Source organism: Grammomys surdaster, unplaced genomic scaffold (assembly GCF_004785775.1).
Source record: "Grammomys surdaster isolate TR1022 unplaced genomic scaffold, NIH_TR_1.0 752, whole genome shotgun sequence".
NCBI classification, from domain to species: Eukaryota; Metazoa; Chordata; class Mammalia; order Rodentia; family Muridae; genus Grammomys; species Grammomys surdaster.
Window position 1 is genome coordinate 1,482,259 of NW_021605171.1, and position 15,673 is coordinate 1,497,931.

The 15,673-nt window shown below is 37.7% G+C and overlaps 1 protein-coding gene across 1 annotated transcript in view; it reads right to left on the minus strand.

Moving 5' to 3' along the window:
- The window catches only part of Prdm5 (PR/SET domain 5), a 156,978-nt gene that overhangs the window by 57,086 nt on the left and 84,219 nt on the right, over positions 1 to 15,673 (minus strand). Inside the window, exons 8-10 of the mRNA XM_028782470.1 lie at positions 13,035 to 13,119; positions 11,622 to 11,779; positions 185 to 278 (exon numbers count right to left, since the gene is read on the minus strand). Coding sequence (XP_028638303.1) covers positions 185 to 278; positions 11,622 to 11,779; positions 13,035 to 13,119 — 337 coding nt within the window. The remainder of the gene's footprint in view (positions 1 to 184; positions 279 to 11,621; positions 11,780 to 13,034; positions 13,120 to 15,673) is intronic.

Below are 15,673 nucleotides of genomic sequence, written 5' to 3' on the forward strand. Positions count from 1 at the left end.
AGTGCAGTGGCTCCTGGATGACTCAGGATTCAGTTTCTCAACAGGACGGGAGCAGACCGACTCTGTGTCTGCTCCAGCCCAGCGGACCAGGCAGGGGCAGAAGGGCGAGATGTCTATTCTTAAACATCTAAGAACACATAGGAAATAACTCTCTCTGTCTTCCGTTGCCTGGACGGTGACTTACTGTTGTGGATTAACAGGTGTCTTTGCAGAGAGAAGGGGGTGCGGAACAAGGCTTTACATTCATCACACTGGAAAGGTCTCTCTTCGGAGTGAGTCTGCAGAAGGAAGACACTGAGTGAGAAAAGGAGAATGAGCTCATCATTGCAGAAAGCATATGGCATATTGATTCGTCTCATAGCTCCCTGCTCCTGAGGGGGAGGAGCATAACCACAATCATTCACAGGGAAAATACTTGTTCTGTCAAACCTTTGAATTCATTAGAAATTTGATAAACAGCAAGGGAAATTGTTATTACTATCTCGAATTGCTAATCTAAACACCATGGAGACTATTCTAGACCTACTTCGTACACCAACATTACATATAGTTTGGCTAAAAGACTTAACCCTACATAGCCCTTGCCAGGCTTCATCATCTTCTGTTCAGTCAAGGGAAATAGTTAAAAGAGGCATGCTTTCTACCTTTTCGCTATAGCTTCACTGAGGCACTGAAAGTGATCTGAATCTTCAGAGCTGCTTTGAATTTAAGTTACAACAGAGTATGAATTCATATGGTTAACCTGAGGTAGCACTTGATTTATATCAAGTGTCATGCTCCATACAGTGATTGATGAATTCCAAGAGCCAAGCTCCTGATTAAAATGCTATTACTGTCACCATTTTAAGATGAAAAAAATGAAGACTTGCCCAAGATGTGGGTGTTGTTAAGGTCTATGGTATGCACTGAAATGGTAACACAAAAGTAGCAGCCGTTCTGGAAAAATACTGTGAATAAACTCGTATCCTGTACTGTGGATGACAAGATTTCGTCATTTTGTTTTAGATTTTTAGATTTTATGTATATCTGTATTCTTCCTATATGTGTACTGCCTGTGCTCCCTGAAGCCTGCAGAGACCAGAATAAAGTATCAGATCTCCGGCAACTGGGACTGTATATGGTTATGAACTACCATGTGGGTTCTGCAAAATGAACCCAGGATTTTTCTGCAGGAACAGAAAGTTCTTTTAACTGTTGAGGCATCTCTCCAACCCCAGATAGCAAAATTTAATAAGGGTCACAAATACATTTTTAAAACCCTCAGAACTCGAACAGTGTTCTTTTATTACAAGAACATAAGCTATATATCTGATGGGTTTTATGGTGGGGACAACTGAAGGATATCACCTTATCCACATATTGAACAAGATTTCAAAATTTGATGAGCACTTCAATATTCAAGAGTAAGGAACTTCACAGAGGATTATGCTATGTCATGAATATTATGTCTGTTCCATTGGTAAAATATAAAGGGTGGGGGACACAAATATTAAAAGTCAGGATGAATTTAACATACTTAAATATGTTATCTGGCCACAGGCATTCTAGATGAATAAAAGCAGAGTAAGAAAACATTTCTTCCACTATATTACATCAAATAACAATATGAATATGGCATTCTCAACTGGCTGTCAGAAGCATGCAGTGTTTACTTAAGTTTCTGATGCAACGAAAGTTGGGACCATCACTTCCTAAAGTAGGAGAGAAGCGGTATGGATTTAGTATTTATTTATCCATATCTTGCTTTTCTGAGACTGTCTTGCTATGCAGCTCAGGTTGGCCTTGAGCTTGGATCAAGCCGTTATGTACAAGCTTCACAAATGCTGAGTCTACAGATACACACCATCACATCTGGCTTCAGCTATTTTTTTAAAGTGAAGAATAAAACACTAAATGCCATAGAAGAAAAATGTGAGTAATCTTAACATAATTTTTAAGTGGAAAGGTTGTCTAAGTATGATGAATGACTAGATATTCAGATATTTTAAAAATTTAAATTGCTGTGGTAGTTTGAATATGCTTTGCTTATGGGGAGTTGTACTATTAGGTGAGGCCTTGTTGGAATAGGTGTGTCCTTGTTGAAAGAAGTATGTCACTGTGTAGATGGGCTTTGAGGTCTCCTGATGCTCCAGCTCTGCCCAGTGCTGACAACAGCCTCCTCCTGGCTGCCTATGGAAGACAGTCCCCTTCTGCCTACCCTTGGATCAAGATGTAAAACTCTTGGCTCCTTCTCCATCAACAAGTCTACCTGCAAGCTGCCATGATTCCTGTTTTGATGATAATGGACTAAACCTCTGAACCTGTGAGCTAGCCCCAATAAATGTGTCCCAATAAAAGTGTTGCTTTGGTCATGGTTTCTCTTTACAGCAATGGAAACTTTAACTAAGATAACTATAAAGACAAAATATTTTCCAATCACCAAAGAAAATATTTGTGACATCAAATAACAGTTTAACATAGCTAATATAAAGTTAATTAAAATGGAAAATGACAAAAGAAAACTGGTAGAAGACACCTCTGACGACTTCATTTGCAGGGTGTTTTATGTCAGGTGCACTATAGTGTGCACTTGCTTTTATGGGTCAATTCTATTTCAGATTGGAAGGATTCAGGGGAAAGAAAAGCCACAAAAGTTGCTCCCTCACAGGAATTTTATCTTGTGCGTATGATAGACACACATACTACATTAGGAAGTGACACGAGCTGTGGAGGAAGATGAAAAAGAGCAGACTGCTCCAAAGAACAGATTGTCAGTAGGTGCTCAAAAGAATTCTAGGTGAGGTGATAGCTGAGTGAAGCCTGCTGTTCTGAAGGAACAATGGACAGAAACAGGGGTGACAAAAGAGATCAGGAGGAAAGGCCAGACAGTTTTACTTTTCCTATGGCCATATAGAAATATCTATGCTCCTTAAAGAGAAAGTAGTAACAGAATAGAGAAAGGTTTTGATCCAAGTGCTGTTTGGTGACTGAGATTATTGTGGTTGCTTGCAGAAGTACAGGCAATTCAGGCATACACCTCCCAGAGTCCTCTAGAAGACTTGAGGAGGCTACAGCAACTATAAGTCCTATAGAAAGCTGTTTGTCTCTTACTTAGCAGTGACTGGAATTTCAGGGCATGCTCACAGAACCCACTGAAAGCCTCCACTAAGAGAGTGTGAACAGATAGACAAGTCTCATCAGGATCACGTATGGGTGGTCACAGCTGCTCTGCCTCAAATTGGCAACAATCATACCTAACCATGGTCAAATAGTTATGCTTCGGCCCATGTGGTTGGAAAGATATGGATGAGCAGAGCAGTGGGAAGATGAAGATACAGCCATGGGAGAAGCAAAGGAGAAGACACTAATCACAAGGTCTAGGATGGCCTAAAGCATTGTCAATTACTCTGAGATATGGTTTTTGGCAAGTGAGTAGCATGTCTAAAACCCTGTTGATTTGAGAAGCTGTAGAAATAAACCAGGCAAGAGGTTAAAGGCTGCAGAGGCTTCCTTGGAGAAGAGAAGTACTAGGACAATTGGTAGCCTCTATGAAAAAAAAAACCAGGTCTTGTGCATCGACTTGAATATGAAGCAGGAGATGGGAAAGAAGCAAGCATGACACACAGACCAATAACATGGCAAGTCAAGGGAGAACAAGTTTGGGTGTAACACATGGGGTCCAAGTCACTTTAAAGACATCCCTGGGCAGTAAAATAATTCAAACCTGGATTACAGTATATAGAGTGAATATTACAAGACATCAGTGCTGCATATGGCATTAATATCTAATAACAAATTCAAAGAATTTGTCTTTAATCTCGTATCCATGAGACTGTCACACATTAAGAAACTATATATTATTCAGTGTTTGCCAGAGAAGGAAGAAGAAGTTAGGATAACATACTGTGTCCAGGAACATAAACTTTCTGGGTGGCATTTTGGCACACTGTCCTGAGACTGCAAATGTGCATACTCCTGGCCTGACCGATTTCCTTTACAAAGGAAAGGTTTAAGAACAAAATGAAAACAAAAGAAATAGAAGTGGACATACTAGAGATTATAATTGCATTTACATTTATTTGTTTACTTTAGTTTGCTTTATTTAAGAAGGAAAAACTTAACAGAGTGTCCCACTATGTAAAGAATACCATTTTGCCATAATCACTTACTCACAAACAACGGAGTCTGGTAAGTGGGTCTAAAAAAAGACCTGCTGAGGAGAGTTTTCATAGGAAAGTGGGAGAATTTGACAGCGTGTTTGCTTTCTTGGCTCTTTCTTTGATATTTGAACTTTATACAATGAACTGATATTGATTTTATTATACTACAAGAGCTACTTTGTTTAAAAGCTTTCAAATTCTACCAGATAATTTCTTTAGCTTTCCAAAAAGACTATATTCAACTATCAATAACTTTTTTCAGTATCTTGGGCAAAAATTAATCACAGATTGGCCAGTAGTAGTAGGACATAACCAGGGAAGTAAACACTTTCACCAAATAAGATCCCAATATACTATCTGTGTTGTTATAATTATAAATACCAGCCGTGAATCCATGTGCTTACTTGACAGGAAGACACCAAATCATTTAAGAAATGAGTGTATACAATGTTCACATCATGTAGATAGAGAATTCATGTTCATGATATCTTTTGCAAGTATCAGATGGAATTAAGCTTCTAAAAAGGTATTGTATCATTAAAATTTTTCACTTATTTAATAATAGATCCATAATATTCTTTCTCCAGCTGCCAAGGCACTGATGTCATCGACATCTGCTAATGTAATAGATGAAGTTGCCCTGAATAAATAACATGAATTATCATTTTAGACACATATATTTTTATGGACCAAGTCCAATTTTTGTACAGATGTAGAAAACACATAAGACATGTGCTGTACTATCTACACTATCCATTGAAATTCTCAAAAATTCCTCAGGAGGATAGGACAATATCCAGTAAAATACCAAATTTGTATAATTCTAGCCACATAGATCAAATATTAATTTAACTGTAACAGAATAAAATTTTCATCAAGGCCATTTATAGTTAAAATTTATAACTTTGACTTTCAATAGTCTGTATTGCCTCTTAATAATAGTACTTACTGCTGATGATATTTTACCTTTGGGACATATACCGTACAAGAACATTAGTTGAATCTGTTCTCTCCTTCTAAAGCTCAGGGACCATTGCAGAAGCAACGGAAAGAATGTAAGAGACAGAGGCAGTAGATAAGGATAATGAGGAGGAAATTGTTTTCCAAACACAGTAGGACAGCTGCACATATGAAATCAGTTACAACAATTTGTACAAGATCTGCATAAGTTCAAGTCAGACAAAATCACAGCAGGGAGAGAGGAGGTAACCATAAAGTCCCACCTAGCTAAGGTGTTACTGGCAGTTGATAGCAGGTGGAGAATGTGTGACCCCTGGTAAGTCACCTGCACATACACAAGAACATATGGGTAGTAGTAATCATTCTTCATGGTTTAGGGAAAACGAAGGACACAAAGCAGAGTGTAGGGGAGAGTGAGAGTGGATTCAGGAGGATCTGGGGAAGGGAACAAATATGATAAAATTACATTATAGGAAATTCTCAAAGAACAAATAAAAGTAAGAAAAATATTAAAACTAATTAAAGATAAAATGTATATAGAGAAATAGAAAAGGGAAGAAAGGAAAAGTGTCTGTTACTCAAACCCAAGCCTCTCATAAGAGCATGCTAACCTTCTGAGCTACATAATAAACCAGAAACTGTAACTATGCTTTACCTAGATGTTTAGAAGGTCTGTTGTCTAAATTTCAACAGCCAGACCTACAACTAGCTTCTTTAAAAGGCTTCTTCCTCTTCCTCCTCCTGTTCCTCTTGTCCCTCCTCCTCCTCCCCCTCCTCTTCCTCCTCTTCCTCCTCCTCCTCCTCTTCCTTCTCCTCCTCTTCCTCCTTAGGAAATACACAGAAACTAGAGATATGCCTACAAATTCACAGCTCACTCTACTCAGAAAAGAGTGAGCAATACGGGAGACATCCTTCCAGAAAGTCATAGCATTGAGCAGCCAGATTAATACACTTATCTGTTCAACTTTAGTTTTCTATATGCAAACTCTTTACAAACTTGGGCCAAGGGTATGTCAAGTATTTTACATAAAGAATAAGATTATTTTTAACTCTGTCAACAAAATCTATTTGGGTTATTAGGATTATAGGCCTTCACTTATAGTAATCAACTATTTTTTAGAAAACAATTACTATATATAAGTAGTTGGCAAGAATCCAGAAGACTTGGAAACTGTGTATGTGTGTGTGTGTGTGTGTGTTTGGTTTTTTGGGGGGTGGTGAGGGTAAATACAACCTATGCTGTATAACTGACCACCAAACATTCATGAATGACTTCAGGATTTACTCTCATGAGGTGTCTACTAAAGCAGAAAAAGTGGCTAGAAAAGTTTAAAACTTTACTACAAAAGAAACCACTTTCTTCTTTTTTTGTTTCCCAGTGTTTCTCTCTTGTGGTTGTGGAAAGGTTAGGTCACTTAGTCACACAAATGAGAAAAGATGAGAAAGAGTTTCTCAATTAAGGTCCAAGAATAAAAGGACATCACTGACTTCCCAGTGTGCTGTGACCCAAATATTCGTTAGAGTAAGGAAAAGTTCAGAAAGATTAGGACATTATGCTAAATTAAATAAGCCGTGGAAAAGAACTGCCATGTAGAATATTAAAATGTCAGACTCATAAAAGAGAGCATACATGGTGGTTGACAGTTGTGTGGCTGGAAGAAAATGTAATAGAGGAAGGAAAATGGGGTGATGCTGATAAAAAGATGCACAGTTCCAATCACAATGAGTAAGTCCTGGAAACAGACAGTTAGCTGCCTGTAATACTGAACTGTATATGTTTATAATTGCAAAAAGTATAGATTTTTAACTTTTAATTTTCTGTCATAAAAATTACTTATGTGTGTATAACATGATGACATTTTGGCATATGGAAACGGTGGTTTATTAACAAACTACCAATTTGTATATATTGTCTTTTTTTGTTTTGTAGTAAGAAAACATAAAATCATAAGGATGGTTCTTACATGTTCATACTACATGAAATAGAAACAGAAAACCATGTTAGGTGAGGGATATGTTACATCAGGTGACAGACATCTTGATTAGCTTGACTGTGCTAATCGTTTCCGTGTTTGCAGAATTAAAAGATTGCAATGTACATTGTTAACATGTACAAATTTTGGCAAAAGTGCCACCATCATGAAAAACAGTTCATTGAAAAGCAAGTTTGCACATTGTTCTTTCTCCACCCACTGAAGAACAGTGAGCCCCAGTGATGCTCAGCCCCAGTGATGCTCAGCGCCTGCTGGACACTATTACTTAAAATTCTACCTGGCCCTCAACTGTGAGCACCAAACTGCTCACAGTCACCATCATCCTAGGAACTAGAGATGCTTTTGTACAGATGAAGGAATGTGACTATCCTGGGCAGGCTTGAAGAAAAGCTACCTGGCTCAAAAGACAAGACAGGCAACTGTGGTTTATTTACTGAGTGGTTGTCTTTCAGTCCTTACTTAACACATTCCTACAACTGTTTAAAGACTTTTTCTCCTCATGTTAAATTAACTCCTTTTGCCCTGGTTTTATAAATGAATTCATGATCTTTTAGAGGTATACTTTCCATTGACATCCAACAAAAGTTTAACACAACAACGTCTGAACTACAGTGTCTTTCAAATGGTTGGACCATGATAAAAGACATATTCCTTTTATCAAAACCAATTAGAGATCATCAAGAAGGCTCAGCAGATAAAGGCAAGTGTTACCAAGCCTGACAGCCTAGAATCAATCTCTGGAACCCAGTTGAGAGAAAGAAAAAAACCAACCACACCAAAGCTGTTCTCTGTCCTCTATATGCATGCCATGGCATGTACACTCCAGTGCAAATAGTTAAATAAAATAAATGTAATAAACAGAGGACTAAAGGAACAGATTACATGCGCAAGTCCATATTTCATTAAAATCTCCTAAACTTAAGCTTCTAGTCATGTCCCTGTAAACAGGATTAAAAGCTAAGAAACTGCACATTGCTCAGAGTTTGACTACAAACGAATAAAACATGACTCTAAGAGTCCAACAGAATTTTTCCAGAAGTTATGACTAGATTCTCACTAGATTCTATAGTTCCATCCCTGGAAAATTACACAAAATACTTGTAATGAGCAGGCACATATTTGACATCAAGAAGCTCACAATGACGTCCTTGGGGCTTTAACAGCTGCTGTGGACTCACTTCTATCATCAAGCAGATAGGCAGCCATGTCACAGAGGAGAGGATCACCATATACTTTCACCAAAGTTGTGCACTCGAGGAAGTTTGACAGGGAACAATGAGAGAGAGATGATCAATTCACAGTCCCTGTCTCCTGTATATCTGGCCAATTATGATTCAAACAACCCAAATCTAACTGGACCCAGAGAGATGAGTCTTATTTTAGCCAGACCTTATAATACAAGTTTGAATCAGACAGAAGGATTACAGCGAAGAGGAGGAACTGAAAACCCTCATAGTGACAGACATACAGAACTGACAATGAACCCATTCACAATGTCATCCTATGGCACCACAGTCCATCCGAAATGAGATAAGTGGATAATTGAACAAATTCAAAGAGCCAAAGAAATACCTTATTTATTTAACAGAGTATTTGGATTTGCGAACAATGGAGACCAGTCTGACCCTGAATGATTTTCTGATTTTCCTGGCATACCATTATTTTGTAGTTTCCTAACTGACCATTAATGAGTAATTATGGACCAACGGGTTGACTTAGGTTTTCATGTGATTCTTGAATATTTTAGGCATTTTCACAGAACCACACTAACACACACTAGGATCACAATGCAGAAGGACTGAGCATGCTTTCCACTTTCAAAATGCAGCCATCACCGTTCTGTCCTCCTTAAGATATCATTATTGCTTTCATATGATTTATGGCTGAAAAGGACGAGGGATAGTGCAAAGATCCTCTGCCAAATTCCCACATGGCGTATAACACAAGCCAAACTGTGAAAAACTCATAAATGTGGGGAGATCAGTTTCATCAAAGAAGGGATTAAGAGGGTTCCAGAGACTCAACAGGAAACTTGCCAGATACTTTTTACAGTCGTGTAATTCCAAAAGAACAACAATGACTACAGCCTGCCCTGATGCAATCCTTCAGTGAAACGTGAGGGGAGGGAGGAAGACATCAGACACGAGGCGCTACCAGGCAGCCCTGTTCAGTTTTTGGATATTTGTGATTTCTTTTTCTTCTTGGACAGAAACTAAATTGATATCATGTTTAATGTTTTCACAAGAGACAGCTGTTTCTTGAAAGTTCCCATTTATACTGGAGTCACTACAATACCTACTGCATATTATAAGGCTAAGAAAACAATTCCCTTTCAAAATAGTAAAATATTTCCCCTAAAATCAATAAACAAACATTTCTGACAACATATGTGTTTTCACATAAATTTCTATAATGTTGAACGTTCAGGACAAATTTCCTGAATTTGAACATGAATTATTTACAAAATAAACAAAGTAAGAATAAAGTCAACATGCTCAAAAAAAAAGGTAAACAAAGGTACAATGTGAAAAACATAAACAAAATCCAGATAAGAACTAAGACCATATAACCTGAAGAGAAAGGCACTAAAGACCATCTAAAGAAAAGCAAGTAGCTACTGTCACAGCAGCTAAGCAGTTAAAGCCTTTGTTACACAGCCTGGACTGGAACTCAGGAACCCACAGTGGGAGGAGAGAACCACGTAACTCTGACGTCTACATATACACTATGATAGCATATCCTCCAAGTCTAATTATCTGAGTTCCATCCCTGGGACCTACATTGTAGAAGGAGAATACCTACTTCTTCAAACTTTAAGCTGTACATATACTACACACACACACACACACACACACACACAAACACACACACTCAAAAGTAGTTTTTAAATTTTGGATCACTACTTTATTTAAATGAGTAGCTTGCCTGTGTACATGTCTATGCACCACAAGTGTGTGCCTGGTGCCTGAGGAGGCCATAGGAGAGCATCCACTCCCCTGGAACTGGAGGTATGGCTGGTTGTGAACTGCCATATAGGTTCTGGGAGCTGAACTCAAGCCCTTTGGAAGAGCAGCCAGTGCTCTTAACCACTGAGCCATCACTCCAGCCCTGCTAAAAGCAGTTTAACAGTAACAGGAGAAAGCAAGTATCAAGTTGTTTTAGGTGTGCTTAATGCAAACTCTGAAGATAAGCTTAAGAAGTAGACTGAGGTGATGGTCCAGAAAGCAGAAGACATATGCACAACAATGTGCACAGCACTTGACATCTGCATCACAGAGGAGTACAAGAATAATATAAGAGACACATGTACAGGATTGACCTGGTGGGACAGCGTGTAGTGAGAAGTCCTGAGTATCAACAGCCTAGTTAGATGAGTTTAAAAGGGATCGAGAGGGAAGAGAGTCATAAGGACATTGAAAAGAAAAAAGGCATGAAGGTAAGGGGATGTGGATCAGTAGACAAGTCTTCGTCAAACACAGGCAAGGCCCTGAATTTGATCCTTGGCACTATACAAAAATCAAAAGGGTGGATGGTTGCAAACGTATTGAAACAGCAGACAGAGATAACATTTGTAATCTGGTTTCTACATTTATAAAAGAACTAATGGTGGATAACTATACATTTAGACATTCTTGGTTACGATAAGGAGACTCAATAAAACTGTTTCAAGAAAGTAAATTTCCTGGATTTTATCAAATTAGTAGTGACAGCACAGAGTCATGGATACCGTGGGCATCTGGCAGAAAGAGCACAGAGAAGGCTAGAACTTCCTCAAGTGCTGCTGGTGATGGGTATGGTGGAGAACTTAGCTGTCACTCATATGTTGAAGGCATGCTACCACCCTGAAAGTGCTTATTGGAGGTAGTGGGGTCCTTTAGAAAGTGAAGGTTCACAAAAGATGTCATATCACTGGAAAGAATGCCCTCGAAGGAGGCACTGGAGCCCCTATCCCCTTTGGCGTCCTGGCCACAGTGAGGGCAGTGACTTTGCTTTACCTGCATTGCTTTACCTTTAGATTAAAAACAAAAGGTCAAACAATCATGCACTCAAGGCTATGAACAAAGCCCAATAAACCTTTCCACTGCGTAAGCAATTGTATTAGGCCATAGGAAGCTAACAATAACTCTAAGAGACATTCAGAGGAAAGCACAGACCAAGCAAAATGCAGTATAAGAACTCAGAGAAACGGTGATGAGAACAGAGCATTGAAACATAAAAAGAGAAGAGAATACAAACAGCAACTGTTAACAACCTCTGGTCCCTGGAGCTGCTTAGAAGCTGAGAATTATTTAATCAACTTAGTCACACAAAGACATTTTCTGTGAGAGAGCAGTTTTCAGAGTGGAGACAAGAAGAGAAGCCAGAGATCATTGGTCTAAGTGAGTGGTAACAAAGTAGAAGCAGGATCATCTCTAACTATCCCAGTCCCCTCGTGTCGCCAAGCACAGATGTGCTAAATCTGGTTAAGAGACCAAGTAAAACGCTACCAGAGAAACAGTAAACAACAGATGCCAATAAGAGTCTTTACCTTCTTGTGGTTCTTGTAAACGTTTCTGTGAGCAAACCCCTTTCCACAGAGCTTGCACTGATAGGGTTTGTCCTCACTGTGGATTACTTTGTGGGCACCCACTTGATCAAGCCTCTTGAATGACTTGTGACAGATCTCGCAGTTATAAGGTCGCTTTTCTAGAAAGAATGAGCAGAGACCATATCATACCTGTATGAAAGTCAAGGATCAAGGGGGTCATCCTTTCCTGTACCTTCGTCTTATGCATAAACTAATTAAAGCAGCGTCACACAAGCACAAAAATGCCTTCCATATAGTTCATCTGCGTTAGTCACGTATCCACAAGTTAACATGCAAACGCCTTTTCTTCTATAGATATATTTTGACAGTTAACCTTTGAGACAAAAAAGTTTAAATTCAAAGCATAAATTCTATTTCTACATGAAAAAATAAAAGTGTGTGTATATCAATCAAGTCCTTAATGCTGAGAGATCTGCCAGTGATAGAAGTGATGAGAGAGCACCTGGTAGGCCCCATGTAGCAGAACTTTCCATCTTCAGCAGACACAAGTGTTTAGAGAGATTATAACATCAACATTTATGGAATAGGCATATAAAGTTAACGTCCAAGCAAACAAATGTGCAAATTATACGAAACCCACCTGAAAGCCAATAGCTTTCAATCATTGACATTAACTCACTAACACTTAATCTTCCTCCAGATCACATGAATGTGCAAAAACATTTATTTCAATATCCTCAAACTATAACCTTCCTAAGTTCTTTAAAAAGATGCACTAAGATAAAAATTCTTTTCAGTTCATTTTAGTGTCTTCATAAGAAAAAAAAGCCTATTACTCAAAATTGTTTAAATGAACTTATGACTTAAGAAATTTCCCAAAAATATTAATATATTTCTTTACTTTATGAGTATTATTGATAGAATGTAAAAGTATCTAGAAACATAATAAACACAATAGTTGAATCTCCACTAAATGCCAGGCATTATGCTAGTATCTTATGACTTATTAATCAGGTGCCAGGGTATCATGCCAAGAATAAAAAAACCAAGGTCCCAAATTAGATGATGATTTTTGAAGGCCTTTCCTGTGCCTCAGCCAAAGAACCTTTGCTTTATAAACAAACTCAGTTATAGAAAATTAAGAAATTAGAAACCACATGACTAAGCTAGAGCTTATAATGAGGGCTTCTTATTACTCCTCAATTTCTTGAGAAAGATGAACTAATTCTTTTTTGTTTGTTTGTTTTGTTTTTCGAAACAGGGTTTCTCTGTATAGCCCAGGCTGTCCTGGAACTCACACTGTAGACCAGACTGACCTCGAACTCAGAAATCCACCTGCCTCTGCCTCCCAAGTGCTGGGATGAAGTAATATTTTGCAATGATTTCAATATATATAAGAATTATGGAATTCACCTGAATGGGTAATCATGTGACGTTTCAGCTGATTAGCAGAAATAAACTTTTTCATACATTCTTGACAATCGAATATCTCATGAATCTAAAAAAAAAAAATTAAACTGACAGTTAAACCAAGTGTTAAAAACTAATGGACTATAGACAGCCAATGCAAAAATATAAACATGTGGAGAGTTGCTAATGTTGGGCTAACACTGCCCTAAGTCTGCTTCATGTCCACTGAAAATGCCATGACATACTACTACCTAGCTAATGTACCATCAAAATACTCACAAGAACGCATGCAGTGTATCTGCCTTATTTGTATGTAGTAAATATACAAACTGCAAAAAAAAAAGTTCACAGCCAGCACATTAACTTGTTTTATACATAAAATTTAGCATGGGATGTATCATACCTGAGATATAGTTTTCCTTTACAGTAGGCATTAACACTTCAAATGTAAGAGTACAGAGCAAACTATCAACTGCAGCGCACAGTCAGTATAACTCTGATCTGAAAACAGTGAGTTCACAATGAAGCTTCACAGGACAGGAGGACCACAATGAAAATGATAGACTATATAAAGTAGCCTGTATATACGATGACTGAGTCTGAAGATCTAAGCTTAAACACAGGCGATGTGGCCAATAGTGGTACGTTAACAATGATGCGGTCAGGAATCTTGGTTGAGTGAACAGATCACAGGATCTCTGACATGGTAGGGTTGGGTGAATATATGAGATGTGAATGTGAAATTGGTTCACTATTGTAACTATTCTAACACATGTGTATCTCATGGCATCTTGTATACTTTAAATATAGTTGAATAAAATATATTTTGAAATTATCGTATTCAGAGTACAGCTTTAACACACAAGTTAACATAAATGTTATAATCAGGTACTATATTAGTTCTTTCTATCTCAGACCATAAAATAGTTGACATGGGAAAATAGAATCTCAGTTTATCAGCATGTGGAAGGTACTCAGCTCTAAGAGGAAGTCAGCATAAAGCCTGCCTTGAGAAATGCTGGCAAATGAGCAAGGGTATCAAACTACTGGACTAAGATTAAAAACTGGTTCTGTTGAAGGAACAATAATTAACCTTAGGCAAGCAAATCCTTCTTCAGAGAGCCAAGACCTTTTCTGTTACTGAAGAATAACTAGACACCACTGAAGAAAAGAGCAGCATGACTGATACAGTGCATGAGTAGAGGATGATGCTGTCTTAAGATCCAAGTAGCCATGGCAGGAACAATGAAATGAAGAAAAAATGCTTGAGGCAGCAAGGCCAAAGATCCAAGGCCTGTCAGCCGGCCTTACGCGGCCATGTTGTGACAGATCAAAGCTTGAAAGCCCTCTTCTAACTGTTTTACTCTTTAGTGAGCCAAACTCACTACGAGAACCTGGAAAGGCATAAAGCAGGCAGTCACTTGCAGACATGAATCCTCTGGGGGCCATTAATGCATAGATTTGAGTAATCCCCACTTCTTAACAGGGATGGGTCTCGGTGTGGAGCCTAGAGAGCTAGGGGTGGGAGAACTAGGAACACAAGTCCCAGAGGGCATGTAGGAAGGACATGCAGCCTCCCCCCACCTAGGGGAGTGTCAGCTAAGCTTAACCAATAAGGACAACCAATAAGTTAATTGTTTAACCAATAAGGACAAGACATGCGATGTTTATTTAGAGTTAATAAATGCAAATTTATATTCTTAAACACTGCTCGCAAAAATATGTAATATTTTATTTTTTAATGATGACAAGGTAGTATAAATGATAAATCTCTGGTGTCATATAGAAATAAAGACTTTATTTTTGATAACCAAATTTTATTGGTATAGAAAATGTTAAAAATTAATCTATGGATAAAATAATTGTTAAAATATTATAAAGCACTATTATTCAATATTTTTGAAATATGAGACATTTTTCAAAGCTGAATTAATGAAACAGATAAATGACAGCATTTACAGCACATAAAAGCTTTTTGGAATTAACTATCCTTATTTATAGAGGAAACATAGGGCCATGGGTATTTTTTAAACTTTTAACAAAACTTAACAGACAAGTGACAGCCAATACCATTTAATCATGCCTAATATTAAGAAAACATGTTTTGTTAAATTTACAATTTTCCATGCTCATTTTCAGGTGATAATTTACTACTTTAAGTCCTAAATGAAACAACTTTAGATAAAAATCATAATATATTTTATCACAACACAAAGTAGTATAGTGTAATATAAAAGACTATACTATGCTGTAATTTAGAATTGTCATAAAGCACCATCTGCTGTTTAGGTGAAATACTGCAACTCTATTAGACATTAGAGCTGACCAACTAAAATGATTGACAGTTTGGGAGTTACTATAATCTCCTTTGTATTGAGAATGGCTTTGAAGGGCTGTTCTAGAATAGAGAGGCAAGTCTACTTGTGCTAAGAATTTGTTAACATTCTGCAAGTGCTCACAACTTGAAGGCACAACTGTACCTTCTCCAATCCACCAACAGTTACACCTTTTATTTTCTACCAAATTAATTTTTTTATAAAGGAAGTGTCTATGTCAGGAAATGGAAAATAAGGAATTATTCAGAAAAAGACTCCATGACTAAGTTTGCTAAAATGTCCTGTTCAGATATCTTAAACATCATA